At 39.7% G+C, this 21,561-nt stretch overlaps 1 protein-coding gene across 2 annotated transcripts in view; it reads right to left on the reverse strand.

Moving 5' to 3' along the window:
* Positions 1-1,471: 1,471 nt before the first annotated feature.
* Ak2 (Adenylate kinase 2) overlaps positions 1,472-21,561 on the reverse strand; it is a 39,212-nt gene continuing 19,122 nt past the window's right edge. The window contains exons 5-7 of one of the 2 annotated variants that reach the window (XM_070090711.1): positions 20,458-20,572; positions 12,127-12,240; positions 1,472-2,471 (exon numbers count right to left, since the gene is read on the reverse strand). In XM_070090711.1, coding sequence (XP_069946812.1) covers positions 12,134-12,240; positions 20,458-20,572 — 222 coding nt within the window. In that variant the 3' untranslated portion in view covers positions 1,472-2,471; positions 12,127-12,133. The remainder of the gene's footprint in view (positions 2,472-12,126; positions 12,241-20,457; positions 20,573-21,561) is intronic. The other variant, XM_070090710.1, reaches the window with a different exon arrangement.

Here is a 21,561-nt window from a genome sequence, read left to right on the forward strand (position 1 = left end):
TCCTTACAATTTAATTCTTGCCACTTCACTTTCTCCAATTTAAATGTATTCTTAAAAGAGAATTTTCATTGAATAAACAGTCCTTTGTTTTTGTTTCTATCTGGACAGATTTTTATATAATTAAAGCCAAGGAAATTCTAAACTTGTAGGGGGTCAGAGTGCCTAGGGAATGGGAGGCATTCAGGTTCAGTCCAAGAGAGAGAAGGAGTTCAGTTCCTTGAATCAAGAGCCCCTAGCTGGCACCTACACACCTTCCTTGAAGGGACAATCTGGACAGAATTTCAATATTCAAATGCTATAATATACATCAATAAATTAAAGCATGTCTAACAAATGATTCCAGTCTGTAGGCAATAAACTGTAAAAAATAAACAATTTCAAAGTCTGCCTTGATAAAAGTAATTTTTTTTAGAAACTCAAACCATATATCTGAAGTTACAAAGGTTTGTTGATAAATTTGGGAAGGTATGTAAGAGGAAATTAAAAGCGAATGTAGAAAAGATTAAGGTGATAGACTGAATATCAAATTCGAGGGAGAGAGCATGAAGAAAGATTTTAGTTATCTGGGAGTGAACATGTTAGCAGATTTATCTATAAAAGATGAAGTGACCCATAGAACAGATGAGGGGAGAAAGAATTTGAGTGTTGTTGAAGTATCTCTGGAAAGAAGTTTTATTTTAGGGCATAAAAAAAAAGGAAGGTACCAGAGTACGGTGATACCAACACATACATGGGTGAGGCACGGGTTTTGAAAGCTGCAATGAGATCGCTTACGGGCAGAAATGTCATGATTGAGAGCAATGTGTGGTGTGAATATCATACAAAGAATTCAGAGCATAGAAATTAAAAGGCAATGTGGGATCACTAAAAGTATAATTCAAAGGGTGGGTATGTACGGAGGATGAAGATAGGTTGACAAAGGTATATAAATCTGAAGTGAAGGAAGTAGGAGTCATCCCAGGAATGGTTGGAGGGAGAGGATAAGAGGCTTTGAGATTTATGGGCTTTACCATCCAGCAGACTAGTCTGAGCATGTTAAACAGGAATGAATGGGGACAAGTTGATTTTAACAGATGTGTTGGTGTGAGAGCAAGGTAGCTTTTATGAAAGGATTCAGGGAAGCTGGTTCACTGGACTTAGAGTCCTGGTAGTGGTGGAAAGGGCAGTGTACACTGAAGATTAACAGAGGGTACAATGATTGTGTTGTCAGCATACTTATGGAAAGACAGCAGTTGAATGGATTTAGGTCATCCTGCCTTGGTAGATGGCTATAGTTAAAAAGAAAAAAAAAGTATACAGTACACATACATTAAATATGTACAGAACGACTAGGATTGTGTATAAATTTGGGGTGGAGGGAAGGAGGGGCAGAGGTCATCGAAGGAGAGGATGGAGGGAGGGGGTCAAAGTGGTTGCGAATGCTAGGGGCTTGGACATGAAACAAGCTCGTGTGAACATGTTAGATTGGAGTGGTCAAGCGGTTTATGTGATTTAATGTGCTGTTGGAGTGTGAGCAAGGTAACATTTATGAAGTGATTCAGCAGAAACCAGTAGGCTGGACCTGAGTCCTGGAGGTGTAAAGTAGTGACTGCACTCTAAAGAATGGATGGGGCTATTGCAGTTTGGAGGGTTATCTGATCATCTGGATTGCAATATAGGCACCTTTCTGGAAAGTGATTTAGTAAGTGACAGTCACCGTAGCTCAGTGGAATATGGCCAGAGTGTTAAAAGAAAAACTGGTATTAGTAATGCCAGCTCAAGATTAGTATTACACTTTAGAAAGGAAACTGCAAGGTACTTCCATTGCCAGTTAAACAGAAGAAAAATATAGCTGCTCACTTATGACACCTTACCTCATTATCCCTTTACATTATAAATGCTTATTTATATAATGATAAATCAGAAATCTTGTCATTAATATAAAAACAAACTTTGTATAATAAATCACCGAATGCTGTAAACACACAGCCAGCCTTCCTAACTACTCTTGCAAAGTAGCACCACCACTAACTAGTGTTTTCACTAGCTAAGTCTACTATAAATATGTAACATACAAGTTAAGAAAAGCAAGAAATTAATTTAATATAAGTATAAAACTTAAATGACATTAAATTACAATTTCCACACATCAATATATGAATATATTTACATATACAAATATTTATATATACATACATGTTTCTGATTGTTTAGATACTATTGTGATGTCCAATATTAAAATTTTAGGCTAAATTAAGGCTCCCTTATATCCTATCTTGCTGTCATTGATTTTTACATAAACGGTAATCACCCTTAATAACACTGGCAGTTATATCCGCTGGTTGAAGGTAGCTGCAACGAGCAACTACACCATTCCTTACCCAAATTTTAATTTTTAATGGCAGTCAAATCTGCTGGTTGTCTCAGGAACTGTTTGGAACATCAGCTAATTACACTTGTTTATTACTGCACTCCTAGACTGGATGCAAACTCTGAAAACAAGAAGTACCTTCAATATGTTATTTTAAATTTGTTTATAACTAGAGATTATATCATTAATCCTCTATAATTTACAAGACTACAATTATATGCCAGTGCAATCTTCAAGTAAAACTCCATTAAATTCCCAAGAAAGCAATCCTGTTAATCATTTTTTATACTAGTACTGTACTATCAATTTGTTAACCAGTGTCCTATTCTCTTAAAGATCCTATATTAAACATAAGATAATTAGGTACAATCTGCAAACACACAATAGTGCCTTTCATGAATCTTAATCTGTACCTACATTCTTGAAGATCCAATTTTTCAAGCAAGGTATTCCAGCAATAGTCAATTTTTTTTTAAACACAATGGCCATATTCCACTAAAGCAGAGTGACCCAAAGATGAAAACTCAATCATCATCTTTCTAGAAGTGTGCTAACATCACAGATTACCTTTCTGACTACAACATTCCCATCACCTTTCCTCCTCCAGAGTTAAGGCACTGCTAGTAACTTGTTTCTTGAATCCCTTCATAAAAGTTACCCTGCTCTCAATTCAACAGCACATCCATTAAAAAACCACTTATCTCCATTCATTCCTGACAAGCTCACAAAAGCCTGCTGGATGCTAAAGCCCCTAAAACTCAAGACTTCATCTACCCCCTTCCCCTTCCAACAACCATTCCCAGGATGACCCCTTCCCTTTTACCTTCCATCCCAGATTCATACACTCCTTTCATCAACCTATCAATGTCCATCCTCTCTACATGCCCAAACTACCTCAACAACCCCTCCTCAGCTATGAATAATACCCTTGGTCACCCTCAAATTCCCTTAAACAGGAAATCTTCACTGGCTCTAGCCTCCTTTTCACTGCTGCTTTCAAAACTCGCACCTCACATGTGGTACCACTATACTCTGATACATTCCCCTTTTTTTGTCTACATAGATAAACTTTTCTTTCCACATAATTTTTTTTCAACATGTCAGCCATCTCCCACTGAGGTAGGGTGATCCAAAAATTAAAGAAACTCTTGCACCATCATTTACACAATCACTGTCTTGCAGATATTTCAATAAATCATCTACCTTCTCAATCCCCCGTCGCCTATTCTATGGTTCACTATCTTTCACAGACCTATCTGCTGACATCTTCACTCCCAAATATCCAAATACATGCCCTTTTTCCATATCCCTCCCTCAAATCTACCATTCTATCTCTGTCTAGAGTTTGTTATCCCTCATCACCTTCCTCTTTTATATGTTCACTTTTAATTTCCTTCTTTTACTTAACTCAAATTTATCCACCAACTTTGGCAATCTGCCTTCAGAATTCCCTAAAAGAATTGTGTCAGATGCAAAGAGCTACCGTGACAACTCCCACTTTGCATCAGATCCAATCTCTCTCTCTCTCTCTATCCAGCACCCCTTCTATACAACCTAGCATTTATTTTTTAAAACCCCATCCATTATATTAAACAACCATGGTGACACCATGCATCCCTGTTAAACTCCTACTTTCAATGGGAAATAGTTCCCCTCTCTCCTACATACCCTAACCAGAGCCTTTCACTCTGCATGAAAACTCTTAACTGCTGTTATTAAATTAACTCCTACTCCATCCATCTGCCACACATGGCTCCCCCCTATCCATTTTATCATATGCCTTTTCTAAATCCATAAATAATACAAACAGCTCATTTAACCTTTAAGTACATCTCACTTATATACTTCAATGCAAAAACATGGTCTACACATCCCTTATCCTTCCCAAATTCCTTCTGCTTATCTGCAATCCTACTTGTCTACCATAAACTTTACCTGGTATACTCAGTAAGCTTATCCCCCTATAATTCTTACGTTCTCTCTTGTCCCATTTTACCTTACAATTAATTTATTTGCACTAAATTATTGTAATCAATTCCCTCCTGGTCATCCGAGATTAGGATGAGGCATAATAACAAGCCATTTCTCTCAGCTTTACAATTTTCCTTCAGTTTATATGCAAACCATTAACCCCCTTCACTGTTGTGACCAACGAATAGTGTAACAATTTAAAAAAATCAGGAATAGTAACGACACCAAAAATGCAAAATTTGACGGAAAACTTACGGAACTATGCAGGTGCAAAGCTGGTGGTCTGGGTGTAATTTAAGCATCAGCAATTCTGCTCACTATGAGTTATTTTAAGTAAATTCCGATGCTCAATTCAACTCAATTCCTATCTAAATCGCTAGTACGCCTTCTTTCTATTGACTGAGCGCAAGAAACTGCACCTTCAACTATTCTATAAGGATACACAATTATTAATTTGGCCAATTTTACATGGTATTCAACAAACGCTTCTTTTTGATTATAATAATAATCAACAAATTCCAATTTAAAAACAGTCCAAAATTATTATAGTCATTCCAGGCACGTAGATGAATGGCTCAGAGAACCGACACGTTGATAAATAAGACACGTGCTACTCTTGGGTATCTTTGTTTCCTCAATAAAGATACCCAAGAGTTGCACGTGTGTCTTATCATTCCAGGCACCAAATTAACCTTTCCTCTGTTCATTAATCATACCTCTAGGCCTCTCCTATATAACACTTGGTCAACATTTTCAATCCAAAAGTTTTACCTTATGTCTTGGATAATAAAACATAACCAAGAATAATTGGTCTTGATTTAGGCCATCCAAATACAGGCAGAACTAATAAAAAAAATCACAAAACAGATGGGGGGGGGGAGCAGCCATATCTTTCCTCAAGAAAATTGCCTCTTTAAGGCCTATTTCAAGATATGTACTTCCTGTGCAATAAAGACCAAAATCATCTACAGTTTATTGAGTTTTCCTTGGAACCTCCTTGCATGGAGTCTACGTCCACTATGTTATTACTCAGCTTATTATACTCTATCAGTCTTACATTGAAGAAATACTCGTATCTCTCTAGCTTATTTGGGTGTTAAATTTCCCTTTGTTCATCCTGCATTCCTGAGATACTCAAGCAGAAGTTAATATAGGGAGGTCTAGAGTTATGTGGATTGTTGCCCTACATTCAGGAAGGTTATATTAAATAAGATGCTTCAGTAAAATTACAGCACACTAATATTCTTAATCATACACTTCTGGAACAAACCACATTCACCTTTCCTTCATCTGTGTCATTTGATCAACATGTTCCTCAAGAGTATGAAAGAAATAGGGCAATCTGTTTTATTTGCATTTTTTCATGCATCACTTTAATGTTACACAAATAACCCGCACACAGAAGAGGAGCTTACGACGGCGTTTCAGTCCGACTTGGACCATTTACAAAGTTGCACTGTGTATCGTTCCAGTCATGGTACTGTGCCTTTTTTTGTTATTTAGTCACTTTAATGTGTTTGGAAAACCAAAACATATGCTATATATTTCACTACTAGTATCACTTTCTCTGTTATGATATTTATGAGGAGCCTCTAAACCTATAAAGGTCATCATACTTGAGCAATGAGAAAATCAGATTAGAATCAAGAAAGTACAGTTAACTAATTCCTCTAATCCAAAGGCCTTCACTAGCATTATGGCGCCTCCCTTCAAGTGACTTTCATTATTTTATTTAGTACTGTAAAACAGTTTTCTACCAATATTACATCATAGTTCTAACAAGGCCAAAGATTATATATATAATAAATAGTTCCCCACAAAGCCACAGATCAAGGTGATAGTTTAAGAGTTACGTCTGTAATAAATTAGCCATTACAATATTTACACTATGTATTGAATTAAAGGCAATTTTTTATAGAATTAAGTGAATTCCTTCTATTGTACTTAAAAGAAAAAAATTTAAGTGAAAAATACTCGCACAAGAAAACAATAAGAAATATTATCAGTAGCACAGAAGGAAAAAAATAAGTACACAGTACAGTGGACCCCCGCATACCACACGCATTGCATACCGTACAATCCGCATACCGCTCGCTTTTTTCGCAAACATTTTGCCTCGCATACCGCCCAAAAACCCGCTCACCGCCCTTCGTCCGAGACGTGTCCAATGTGCGGCCTGAGCCACGCTCACATGTTCCGCCGGTGGCATTGTTTACCAGCCAGCCTCCGCGGTAACATCCAAGCATACAATCAGAACATTTCATATTATTACAGTGTTTTTGGTGATTTTTTCTGGAAAATAAGTGACCATGGACCCCAAGAAAGCTTCTAGTGCCAACCCTACAGCAATAAGGGTGAGAATTACTACAGAGATGAAGAAAAAGATCATTGATAAGTATGAAAGTGGAGTGCGTGTCTCCGAGCTGGCCAGGTTGTATAATAAACCCCAATCAACCATCGCTACTATTGGTGGTACAGCTGCTGCTGTACCACCGTCAGCTGCTGCTGCACTGTCAGCTGCTGCTGCACTGTCAGCTGCTGCTGTTGTTGTACCACCGTCAGCTGCTGCTGCTGCTGTAGCATCGTCTGCTGCTGCTGTAGCATCGTCTGCTGCTGCTGTAGCATCGTCTGCTGCTGCTGTAGCATCGTCTGTTGCTGCTGTAGCATCGTCTGTTGCTGCTGTACCACCGTCAGCTGCTGCTGCTGCTGTAGCACCGTTGTTGGTGTGGCTTATTGAGAATACCAAGAAACAATTAACCCCAGAGGATTTGCCACCCAGGATAACCCAAAAAAGTCAGTGTCATCGAAGACTGTCTAACTTATTTCCATTGGGGTCCTTAATCTCGTCTCCCAGGATGCAACCCACACCAGTCGACTAACACCCAGGTGAACAGGGAAAAATGCCTGGAACTAGTGCTCATATTGGTGAATTTAAAGCCAGCAAAGGTTGGTTTGAGAGATTTAAGAATCGTAGTGGCATACACAGTGTGATAAGGCCTGTTCTGGAAGAAAATGCCAAACAGGACCTACAGTACTCAGGAGGAAAAGGCACTCCCAGGACACAGTGTCTCATCAGTCATTGCTGCATCTTCAATAAAGGTAAGTGTCATTTATTCTTCATTTAGTAGAGTAGTACATGCACAATATATATTGTGCATGTCCTACTCTACTATTGTGCATGTATCCTTCTCTTTGTGTGTAGGAAAATGTATATTTCATGTGGTAAAATTTTTTTTTTCATACTTTTGGGTGTCTTGCACGGATTAATTTGATTTCCATTATTTCTTATGGGGAAAATTCATTCGCATACCGAACATTTCGCATAACAATCAGCCCTCTTGCACGGATTAAAGTCGCTATGCGGGGGTCCACTGTATATATGCAATGCATTTTCAGGAACAAAAATCAGGGAAATTTAAGCAACTACCTTCACAGGACTGTTTATACAAACTGTTATTCCTATGACTATGCCACATTTCTATTTTTTCCTAAATAAATTATGCCGAAATATGACTGCCATAAACATGAAGTACCGTACCTAGCACTACTTGAAGAGCACATCTGGCAAAGAACCAACAGAGCACTGAGTTACACAATATTATAAAATCCATATGCTGTTTAATTGACATGGAAAGTGTCTAATATACAATATATTCATTGCCATTAACTCACAAAGTACACCAAGGGTAAGACTTCTGAAAACTTATCTTAAGACATTTCTTTTCATTTCACACTAACTTGGAAGATAAAACAGGACACAGATACTCCTTGTTTAAGGTAAGACATTAAACCTTATAAAGAATAATTATGAAACCAAGGTGAAAATTAAGTACAATGAATAAACATATTAAAATACAGAAAGAGTTAGAGAATAGAGAGAACTAGCTAATGATTACAAAAATATATATAATCCACATTCTATAACAGTTCAAAATAATTAAATCAGCAGCATGCATTTCAAACAGTAGGCTTACTAATGCATACTGTAAAAGAAAAAAACTTCAGTAATGAAACAGTCATAAAACTGTGGCTTGAGCAATTCATAAATAAACCATATAATGAAAATAAAACTAGATGTTTCAGTCTGTTCTAGACCAATATTAATCCAAAAAAGAAAAGAGGAGGAAGTTATAAATTCAGTCAGAGAAGAGTGGTGAGTGTCAAGTTCAGGTCAGGGAAAGAGGGCAGGACACTACCAGTACAGGCAGGCCCCACCCTGCTTTACAGTGTTTCGTTAATACAACAATTTTCAATTACAGCTTCTCCTCACTTAATGACGGAGTTCAGTTCCTAAATGAATTCGTCGCTAAGCAAGGAGCATCCTATAATGGTAGTATTTATACCTAAATATACAGTGGACCCCCGACATTCGATGGCATCGACATTCGATGCATTTTAACGCAAAAATTTCGCCTCGACATTCGATGGAAAACCCGACATTTGATACGATTCATACGAGACGTGTCCACGTGTGGCCTGAACTGCCCTGTGTGTGCCAGTGTTTACAAGCCAGCCAGTGTGCGTGCATCTAAGGATACATTTGGTACATTCCATATTATCACTTTTTGGTGCTTGTTTCTGCAAAACAAGTAACCATGGGCCCCAAGAAAGCTTCCAGTGCCAACCCTTCGAGAAAAAAGGCGCTAATGACTATTGAAATGAAGAAAGAGATAATTGCAAAGTACGAAAGTGGAATGCGTGTGTTGGAGCTGGCCAGGTTGTATAGTAAACCCCAATCAACCATCTCTACTACAGTGAGCAGGAAAGCGGCAATCAAGGAAGCTGTTGTTGCAAAACGTGCAACTTTGTTTTCGAAACAGATTGCTAGTGTTAGAAGATGTTGAGAGGCTGTTATTGGTGTGGATAAATGAAAAACAGATAGCAGGAGACAGCATCTCTCAAGCAATCACTTGTGAAAAGGCTAGGCAGTTGCATGATGATTTGGTAATGTGGTGGTGATGTGAGTGAATTTAAGGCCAGTAATGTGAGTGAATTTAAGACTCTCAAGCTGGTCCTAGTGGCATTAAAAGAAGAAGGGAAGTAACCCCGGAAAAAGACTTGATACCTCAAGTCCTAATGGAAGGGGATTTCCCTTCTGAACACTAACACCATCCACACACTCCCCTCCTCCCATCCCATCCATCATCACCAGATCTTCATTAAAGGTAAGTGTCAATTATTCTATTGTCATTAATCTATTGTTATTGTTGTTATTGTAATTATTCTATTGCATTAAACTTAATATTTCATGTGGTAAATTTTTTTTTTTTCATACTTTTGGGTGTCTTGCACGGATTAATTTGATTTCCATTATTTCTTACGGGGAAAATTAATTTGACTTTCGATATTCGACATTCGATGAGCTCTTAGGAACAGATTAATATCGAATGTCGAGGGTCCACTGTACATTATTTAGGTATAAATACTGGACAGAGAGGCCATCGTAAGTCCGAGGTGTTGGTAAACATGTACGTTGCTAAGTGAGGAGAGGCTGTATACCCATTCTTCATTTATTCAGACTTCCTACAATATACTCATCACTCACTATAAGCTAAGATCAAAAATATTTTAAGGTAAGTAATGAGTGTTCTCCATGGGGATGTGGAAAAGAATTCTTCCTCCATAAGCCATGCTTGTCATAAGAGGCAACCAAAATGTCAGGAGCAAGGGGCTAGTAACCCCTCTCCTGCATAAATTACTAAATTTAAAAATAAAAACTTTTTTCTTTTCAACCCTTTGACTGTCACAAGCCCCTTTCTGAAACTCATTCTGTCGCAAATTTTTTTGAAAAAAAAAAAAAAAAAAAAATTCTAATGAAATAAGAGAATCTTTTCCCGATGGTAATGACACGTAATCACTTGAGACCATGAAAACAAGAATACAACGATAAATACATGAAAATACACCTCAAAGTCGGCGTTTTAATAAAAATTTTTTTTTTTTTTCCCCTCTTTATGCAGTGTGTGCTGCAGGATTTTTTTTATGTGGTGCACACTGACCACACAGACCCATTCTCTCACATGTGGGCCTACCAGCTTTCTCCTGCTTGATTTGAAGCCACTAGAATTACTGAGTGTATATACATCCGAAACACTGGCTCGTAAGACCAAAACAGTCAAAGGATTAAATTTAGTAATTTATCCCAAAAAATTTTTTTTTTTTCAGGTCTCCCTGCCTCCATGGGATATGGCTGGTTTGTTAAAAAAAAAAATAGTAGTGTACTGTATATACTTTTTTAGGCCTAGCTATATTGCTCACTTAATACAGTGTCTCCTCACTTAGCAACATACTCGTTTACCAACGCCTCAGACTCACAACAAGCTCTATGTCCAGCATTTATACCTAAATAATGTATTAGAGCTAATTTCCTCAATTCTGTTTATTACAATATACAGTACACTGATGTATAAACATTTAAAAATATACCAGAAATGTTATAAATGGTGTAAAGGTGACATTAAAACAATGTCAAAGATGGTTGACAAAAATCCACAACCATTATAGTATGCTCCTCGTTTAGTGACGGGGTCTTAGGTCCCTATCTACGTCATTAAGTGAGGAGAGGCTGTATATGATAGTGTAAATATGTTAACAGGCTTTTATATGCATTTGAAAGTAATACTAATAATACTAATAATAATAATAATAATATAAAAAAAAAAGCTATGATTCACTTTACAGCAGTAGCCAGAATCTAACCTGCTGTATAAGCAGGGCCTACTTGTATTAGGTCAAATATCCTAATCATAAATATGTGACATGACCTGACCTTAACTGTCTCATAACCCCTCTACCCTGACCCAACCTTGATTCTTGTAACCTCTCTCCCCTTAACCTGACCTCAACTCACTCCTAGTCTCTATCCACCTGACCTGATTCCTGACATTCTTTCCTTTAATAAGTCTTGCAGCATGATAAATAGGTCTGGAAGGTCAAATCTCTAGTATCACCTCCATTTCAGCTATTGCTGGAAAACTATCTTTAAGAACTGGAAATCAAGATTTAGGGATAACAGTGTTTTAATTAAGGAAGAAATTAGTTTGATAAACAGTTCTAAAGCAAAATACTGACTGTTAAGAAGGCGTTAGTGTACTAAGTGCCTGGAAATCAAAAGTACTGTATAAGTACTTACTGGGATTGTTGTACAAGTGACAAAATGTGTGAGAAAAAGAGCATCAATATGACCAATAGTTATAAGCTAAGTGAATGTATAATTCAAGATAATCTGCACCCAACTACAGAACTGTCTCAATCCTGGGTACACTAGCAAATATGACACATAAATAAACACATCATAGTACAATGAGCCTTACAACTCAATATAATAACTGCATTTCTGGAAATGGTATAATAGGCACTACTACTATCTTACATTTACCCACACAGACATATGATCAGATAAGAATGCAGAACAAAGAACTGTCACCACAGAGATACCAGGAAAAGAAGTAATTTTTTGTGAAATAATCATTGTGTACACACAATGTACTTGGGATTTTCCTAAGTGAGTAGCAAATGCAGCAGGAACTTCAGCACTGCTTTATATTAAGTTGCAGCTTTAATATAACCTTGCTCTGATAAGTAGTGTACTGCCATTATTAAATGACAATTCTAAAGTGATGCTGAAGCTCTTACTACTAAAGATGAAAGAAAACCCAAAGAATACTGTATTTACAAAGTAACTTTCAAATTCCACAATGTACACTGGTCACTAGTACTGTAATTATTTTGTTATTCAGTAGGCATATTCATAGCCTATTTTAGGGCCAAAAGAAAAAACATGCCAATGTGAAGATATGGAGTACCTGGTCTTTATAGAAACATCACTTTGTCCTTACTCTTTGCATTTTCAAAGATAGTGTTAATAGTAGTGAAAACTTCAGCTGCAGGATGGGAGGCATCAATCCGTTGATGAATGCCTGCAAAGTAAAGTTTTTTTTTTTACTTATTTAATGTCTAATAAAATTTCAATAATATTTATCTAAGTTTTAAAGTAGAAAAAATTAAATTACAATAAAAGTTTAAATGAACAAGTAGAAATATTCCTTTTTACTTCTTTCAACAACATACCAGCCATATCCCACTGAGATAGGGTGGCCCAAAAGAAAAAACTAAAGTTTCTCCTTTTATATTTAGTAATATATACAGGAGAAGGGGTTACTAGCCCCTTGCTCCCGGCATTTTAGTCGCCTCTTACGACACGCATGGCTTACAGAGGAAGAATTCTGTTCCACTTCCCCATGGAGATCCTTTTTACTATGCAATACAATTATAGATGAACTAATATCCCCTTGCAAAGTTCTGTTTTACAATAACTGATCTTGTTAACAATAGTTATACAGTAATTCAGTAACCTTAATAATCTTATAAAAATTTAAGAAGCACATAACATTGCTCAGAGTAGCATGCCTACTAGCCCATTTTAGGCAGATTCTAACTATTTACACTCAGGTATTTTCACTCATACATTTTATAACTCTACAAGCCAATTATTGAAATGTGAAGCAGACAAATTTGTTTCACTCTTGCACAGATGTAATGATATACCAGTACACTTTCCTGTTACCTTTTCAACTAAATTTGTTAAATTTATATAGAACAGAGTATTGCCTTGATCTGAAATTTTAATCATTTACACCTACCATCCGATTTACGACCTGCTCAACATACGACCATGTTTTTTATGGCAGATTTCTGGGAAATAAACACAGTGTTTATCCTAAACCTTATGGTATAAAACACAGTACTAACAGCATAAAAAGAAAAGTAAAAAATGAAATACCAAAATAAAACAAAATGAAATCACTACAAAAGTGTGATGTTGATATTCAGTAGTAAGGTTCGACTTACGTCCATTTTGACTTACGACCTGTTGGTCGGAACCGAGCTTGGTCGTAAGTCGGATGGTACCTGTATTTACTTTTACTATTTATTTATTCATTTTATAAACAATCACTTTACTTATTCTATGCCTTTCAAACACAGTAAAAATTCAGGCACTTAATCTTCCATGGGGTATGTTGGTCCTAAACTTGAAAGGATGAAAAACATTACGGGAAATGATTAAATGATATTAAATGACACTTAACTTTTGGTAATACATTTCACTGAAATGTAAACATTGGTAATGGATTACCCACAGTTGGTTAGTGTAACGCAGTGCATTTTTACAGGGATTAAGCAGGAGGAAAAGTGAAGTGAAACTACAGCATCAAGGAGCCTGATGTTAAAAAGCCTCATCTTACTACGGAACTGAGCAAGAACGAAGGAAATCCTTCACAAGTGTGTTTATTCAGTACTGGATGATTTTACTAATTTCAACACTTCAGTCGGCTAAATAGCAGTTTACTGGTGAAAGCTCCTCAGCTGATCAGTAATAGCAGGATATTTCCCTGCCAAGTTTGTGGAAATTATTTCCAAAAAGGGGCTACACTGCTGATCAGGAACTCACATTAGCAAATAAGAAAAATGTTCACCTGGATTCAAGCCAGCAAAGGACTGGTTCAGCATGCTTGTGTGTTAATATAACAAGCAATTTCAAGTGCAGACCTATGGTAATTTATTAAGTAAAGAATCCACCCATGTTTAAAAAGAACAAGACAAAAACCACTTTGTTATTTGGCAGTCTTAAAAAGAAAGCATGGATCACTTGGGCAATTTGCTAACCTAAGCAAATTTTTTTTTCTTGCAGTGAAATATCTCTATCTCACATACACACATCAGGAGGAGAGTGGTAGAGCACCTAGAAAGACACAAGCTTATAAACGACAAACAGCATGGTTTCAGGGAAGGAAAATCCTGTCATAAGCCTACTGGAGTTTTAGGACAAGGTAAAAGAAGTAAGACACGAGAGAGAGGGGTAGACAGACTGCATTTTCGTGGACTGCAAGAAGGCCTTTGACACAGTTCCTCACAAGAGGTTAATGCAAAAGCTAGAGGATCAGGCATACATAGCAGGAAAGGCTCTGCAATGGACCAGAGAATATCTGACAGGGAGGCAACAACGAGTCATGGTACATGACGAGGTGTCAGAGTGGGCGCCTGTGATGAGCGGGGTTCCACAGGGGTCAGTCCTAGGACCTGTGCTGTTTTTGGTATATATAAATTACATAACGGAAGGGATAGAGTCAGAAGTGTCCTTGTTTGCAGATGATGTGAAGATGAGAATTAAATTGGTTGAGGATCAGGCAGGACTACAGAGACACCTGGACAGGCTACAAGCCTGGTCTTGCTGCTGGCTCCTTCAATTCAACCCCGCCAAATACAAAGTCATGAAGATCAGGGAAGGGCAAAGAAGACCGCAGACAGAGTATAGTCTAGGTGGGCAAAGACTGCAAACCTCACTCAAGGAAAATGATCTTGGGGTGAGTATTAACTGAGCACATCTCCTGAGGCACACATAAATCAGCTAACTGCTGCAGTATATGGGAATCTGGCAAACCTAAGAATAGCGCTCCAATACCTCAGTAAGGAATCGTTCAAGACTCTCTACACCACATATGTCAGGCCCATATTGGAGTATGCAGCACCAGTTTGGAATCCACACCTGGTCAAGCACATCAAGAAATTACAGAGTGCAAAGGCTTGCAACGAGATTGTCCTACGAAGAAAAGTTAAGGGAAATCGGCCTGACAACACTGAAGAACAGGAGGATCAGGGGAGACATGATAATGGCATATAAAATACTGCAGGGAATTGACAAGGTGGACAAGGAGAGGATGTTCCAGAGATGGGACACAGAAACAAGGGGTCACAATTGGAAGTTGAAGACTCCTATGAGTCAAAGGGATGTTAGGAAGTATTTCTTCAGAGTTGTCAGGAAGTGGAATAGTCTAGAAAGTGACGTAGTGGAGGCAGGAACCATACATAGTTTTAAGACGAGGTTTGATAAAGCTCATATAGCAGGGAGAGAGAGAACCCAGTAGCAATCAGTGAAGAGGCAGGGCCAGGAGCTATGAATAGACCCCTGCAACCACAAATAGGTGAGTAAAAATTAGTACACACATACACACACACACACACACACACACACACACACACACACACACTCGTGCACACTCGCGCATGCGCACACACACACACACACACACACACACACACACACACACACACACACACACACACACACACACACACACACACACACACACACACACACACACACTCACACACACACACTCACACACACACACACACACACACACTCTCACACACACTCACACACACACACACACACCACACACACACTCACTCTCACACACACACACTCACTCTCACACACACACACTCACTCTCACACACACACACTCACTCTCACACACACACTCTCTCACACACACACACTCACTCTCACACACACACCACTCTCACACACACACACTCACTCTCACACACACACTCACACACACACACAGTCTCTCTCACACACACACTGTCACGTCAGTGTGTACACACACACACACACACATATCACATACACAACACACACATCACACACACGTCACATACACAACACACAACACACACACACACACACACACACACACACACACACACACATACATCCAGACTCACACATACACTCCCTCCCTCCCCGCTGACATCTCACTCCTTCCCCTGATCCCTCCCCTCCCTCTGTCACCCTACCCCTCCCCACCTCTCCCTCCTTCCCCCTCTCCCCGTCCCACTCACCCACTTGCTTCTCCCTCCTTCCCACTCCTCTCCCACATAGCCACAGTTCCTCCTCTACCTCTTCCTCCCCACACTCTGACATACACACTACTAACCTAACACACAGAATTACATAGGTTTCCCACTCTGAGGCAATCAGGATAAAAAAAATGGGTTGCCAGAGAGCAACAAGAAAAACCAAGGGACAGGAGGAGGAAGCTGCAAAGGAAGATTGGGCAGCAGAGCTCATAAAAAGGGAGCATGAATGGGAAAGGAAACTAGAAGAACTTAGCATGAGAATGGAAGAGAGGATAGTAATGGAAAGCAGGAAGTGGGAGGTGCAAGTCAAAGCAGCAGAGACCAGGATACAGAGCTTAGAAGAGGAACTGAAAAATCTGAAACAGCCTAAAGAACTAAAGAACATCTTGAGATTGACAACAGAGACTGCTACCTCAGTCACAAATAAGGGGACTGTAGGGAAAGAAGGAGCAAAACTGCATGTAGAAGCTGTATCAGTGGAGACTGTAGTAAATGAAAGAGCTAAGCTATATGTGGAGGCCCTAACAGACCACAGCAGAGCCCAGGGAAAGCCGAGAAGGGAAAATGACAGGCCACTGAGCCAAGTACATTAGCTAGTGAAACTGAAGAAAGGAAAGCTGCAATGGAGGAAATCAAATTGAATGAGGGGATACACAGGGATATGCAGTGGGAGAATGAAAGGGTGAGGTCAGTCTTTGTGTATGGGCTACAGGAAGTTGAAGGGGAAACATATGAAGCAAGAAAACAAGGGGAAAAAAAAGCAATTGAAAGCATCATGAAAGTAATAGGAGAAGACGACATGACCCAGCTGGAAAATTTTCGGAGAATAGGGGGGTTTGTAAAAAAAAAAAGAACCCGGCCAGTGAAAGTGACCTTCAAGGCAGAATCAACTCGGAACAGGATACTGCAGGAGAAAGCACGATTAAGGGACATGCCGGCATACAGGAAGGTGTATCTCGACCGCGACAGAACACAAGAAGAAAGGCAGAAACTGAGAGAGATGGTACAAAGGCGAAAGGAGGAAAGAGAGGGGATGGAGAAGACAGACAGGAGATCCCAGACACAGGAAGAAGATCAAATACAACCTCCCTCACAGCTTCCTATAGAAGCCTCCCAACCAGGTCAACCCCAGTGCAGCCAAACACACTAAACCAAAACACCCATGCCACATCCAATGCCCCCACCCACTACATTATAAACTCCACCCCCACAGCAACCACCCATAGTTTCTTATCAGGTCTCCCACTTCCCCAACCCCAATACACCTCCCAGACCACAGTCTTAGAAAAGAAATTGAAGGTGTGGTATACAAATGCAGATGGAATAACAAATAAGTATGAGGAGTGGCACGAAAGAATCAATGAGACATCCCCAGACATAGTAGCACTCACAGAAACAAAACTCACCAGAATAATAACAGATTCAATCTTTCCACCCGGATATCATCCTCAGGAAAGACAGAGGGAGGAGAGGGGGAGGAGGAGTTACACTGCTCATTAAAAACCAGTGGGGTTTTGAGAAAATGGAAGGAATGGATGGCACGGGCGAAAGTGACTACTTAGTAGGAACAATCCAGTATGAGGGACATAAGGTGATAACTGCAGTAATGTACAACCCACCACAGAACTGCAGGAGACCAAGAGAAGAATACGATGAGAGCAACAGAGCCATGGTCGACACACTAGCCGAGGTGGCCAGGAGAGCACACATGGGGGGAGCAAAGTTACTAGTTATGGGTAATTTCAATCACAAGGAGATTGACTGGGAAAACCTGGAGCCCCATGGGGGTCCCGAAACATGGAGAGCCAAGATGATGGATGTGGTACTGGAAAACCTCATGCATCAACATGCTAGAGACACTACCAGAGAGAGAGGAGAAGATGAACCAGCAAGACTGGACCTTGTATTCACCTTGAGTAGTTCAGACATCGAGGATATCTTGTATGAAAGGCCCCTGGGAGCTAGTGATCATGTGGTTCTGTGCTTCGACTACATAGTTGAGCTCCAAGTGGAGAGAGTAGCAGGAATAGGGTGGGAAAAAACAAACTACAAAAGGGGGAACTACTCAGGCATGAGGAACTTCCTTCAAAACATTCAGTGGGAGAGGGAACTGACAGGAAAACCAGTACAAGAAATGATAGACTATGTGGCAACAAAATGCAAGGAGGCAGAGGAGAGGTTTGTTCCCAAGGGAAACAGAAATAATGGGAAGAACAGAACGAGTCCTTGGTTCACCCAAAGGTGTAGGGAGGCAAAAACTAGGTGTACTAGAGAATGGAAAAGGTACAGAAGACAGAGAACTCAGGAAAATAAAGAGATTAGCCGAAGAGCCAGAAATGAATATGCACAGATAAGAAGGGAGGCTCAGCGACAATATGAAAATGACATAGCATCGAAAGTCAAGACTGACCCGAAGCTGTTGTACAGCCACATCAGGAGGAAAACAAGAGTCAAGGACCAGGTAATCAGACTGAGGAAGGGTGATGGGGAATTCACAAGAAACGACCGAGAGGTATGTCAGGAGCTCAACACGAGATTTAAAGAAGTATTTACAGTGGAAACCAGTAGGACTCCAGGAAATCAGAACAGAGGGGTACACCAGCAAGTGCTGGATGAGGTACATATAACCAAGGAGGAAGTGAAGAAGCTGCTATGCGAACTTGACACCTCAAAGGCGGTGGGACCAGACAACATCTCTCCGTGGGTCCTTAAAGAGGGAGCAGAGATATTGTGTGTGCCATTAACAAAGATCTTCAACACATCAATTGAAACTGGGCAACTCCCTGAGGTATGGAAGATGGCAAATGTAGTCCCAATTTTTAAAAAGGGAGACAGACATGAGGCACTAAACTACAGACCTGTATCACTAATGTGTATAGTATGCAAGGTCATGGAGAAGATCATCAGGAGGAGAGTGGTGGAGCACCTGGAAAGAAACAAGTGTATAATTGACAACCAGCATGGTTTTAGGGAAGGAAAATCCTGTGTCACAAACCTACTAGAGTTTTATGACGAGGTGACAGAAGTAAGACAAGAGAGAGAGGGGTGGATCGACTACATTTTTTTGGACTGCAAGAAGGCCTTCGACACAGTTCCTCACAAGAGGTTACTGCAAAAGCTAGAGGATCAGGCACACATAACAGGAAAGGCACTGCAATGGATCAGAGAATACCTGACAGGGAGGCAATAACGAGTCATGGTACGCGACGAGGTGTCAGAGTGGGCGCTTGTGACAAGCGGGGTTCCACAGGGGTCAGTCCTAAGACCTGTGCTGTTCTTGGTATATGTGAACGACATAACGGAAGGGATAGACTCAGAAGTGTCCTTGTTTGCAGATGATGTGAAGTTAATGAGAAGAAATCAAATCGAATGAGGATCAGGCAGGACTACAAAGAGACCTGGACAGGCTACAAGCCTGGTCCAGCAACTGGCTCCTTGAGTTTAATCCTGCCAAATGCAAAGTCATGAAGATTGGGGAAGGGCAAAGAAGACCGCAGACACAATATAGTTTAGATGGCCAAAGACTGCAAACCTCACTCAAGAAAAAAGATCTGGGGGTGAGTATAACACCGAGCATATCTCCTGAGGCGCACATCAATCAGATAACTGCTGCAGCATACGGGCGCCTGGCAAACCTACGGATAGCGTTCCGATACCTCAGTAAGGATTCGTTCAAGACTCTGTATACCATTTACGTCAGGCCCATACTGGAGTATGCAGCACCAGTTTGGAATCCACACCTAGTCAAGCACGTCAAGAAATTAGAGAAAGTGCAAAGGTTTGCAACAAGGCTAGTCCCAGAGCTACGGGGATTGTCCTACGAAGAAAGGTTGAGAAAAATCGGCCTGACGACACTGAAGGACAGGAGGGTCAGGGGAGACATGATAATGACATATAAAATACTGCGTGAAATAGACAAGGTGGACAAAGACGGGATGTTCCAGAGAAGGGACACAGACACAAGAGGTCACAATTGGAAGTTGAAGACTCAGATGAATCAAAGGGATGTTAGGAAGTATTTCTTCAATCATAGAGTAGTCAGACTGTGGAATAGCCTAGAAAGTGACGTAGTGGAGGCGGGAACCATACATAGTTTTAAGGCGAGGTATGATCAAGCTCATGGGGCAGGGAGAGAGAGGACCTAGTAGCAATCAGCGAAGAGGCGGGGCCAGGAGCTATGACTTGACCCCTGCAACCACAAATAGGTGAGTACACACACACACACACACACACACACACACACACACACACACACACACACACACACACACACACACACACACACTCACTCACACTCTCACACTCACACACTCACTCACTCACTCACTCACTCACTCACTCACTCACTCACTCACTCACTCACTCACTCACTCACTCACTCACTCTCACTCTTGCAAATTTCAGGGAACTAAGAACTGGTATCCAACCTTTCTTGCTGTAGTAGGCGACTAGAGGAGATGTTTGCTCATGATACGCTCCCAATCTTCGCATTAATGTCTCAGGATTGTCATCTGACCGCCTGATTAGAGGCTCTCCAGTAATCTATGGGATAATTGATTGATTAATAAACCAACTACTACACCCTTGTAGACCCAATTATCAACACATTATTATACATTATTGAATACCACCCACACAAAAACTGATTCTTCTAATGGCTCAAATGCTTCCCAAGAGGCAAGCTACCACATCTCTGGTTGGCTGAGGCCCACCCAGGCAAGTCAAGAATAACAACAATAAAATAATAATAAAATGTGTTGCCAGAGCTTAAACATCCAGCAAGAATGTCCACAATTTAATTTATAAAAATGAATGTCCATGAAGAAAGCTTGAGGTGTAAGAAATCCAATGATCACTTTTAAACTGAAATCTTACACATAGCTTTAAATTCAGAATTCATATCTTAAAACAAAATGGACAAAACAAATAATCAAAGCTATTTGATGGAGGCCTTTTGGTAACACTGAAGGGTAACTAAAGTACATGAATTTGAAAATTCAACTGTACAATTGCAGTCCCAAATTTATGAGCTCTGTAATTCATGCGCTTTGCTTATCCAGTATTTTTATTGAAAAATCATCTTTCTAAGGGTTTTGTTTATTCACAATTTTTTTTCATTTTTTTTTTAAGTGGGCTTGACATTGCTTCTAAAATGAAAACTTAGTCAAGTATGTGTTCAATTGGCTTTCCAAGCCAAAATCTCTTTAATGACATTCTTACTTACAAACGCCAATATTAACCTAATCAGAGCAATATACTATGTACATAAAAAGACGGTATCTAAAGTGCAAAAGGAGTCCTAATCCGGAATAAAGTTAGGCAAATATGTACAATTTTGTCTCGAATTCAATTTTTTTTTTAACAAGTCGGCCATCTCCCACCGAGGCAGGGTGACCCAAAAAGAAAGAAAATCTTCAAAAAGAAAATACTTTCATCATCATTCAACACTTTCACCTCACTCATACATAATCAGTTTTTGCAAATGCACCCAGATACAACAGTTTAGAAGAATATATAAAGATATATAACAT

This window comes from Cherax quadricarinatus, chromosome 32, assembly GCF_038502225.1.
Source record: "Cherax quadricarinatus isolate ZL_2023a chromosome 32, ASM3850222v1, whole genome shotgun sequence".
NCBI lineage: Eukaryota > Metazoa > Arthropoda > Malacostraca > Decapoda > Parastacidae > Cherax > Cherax quadricarinatus.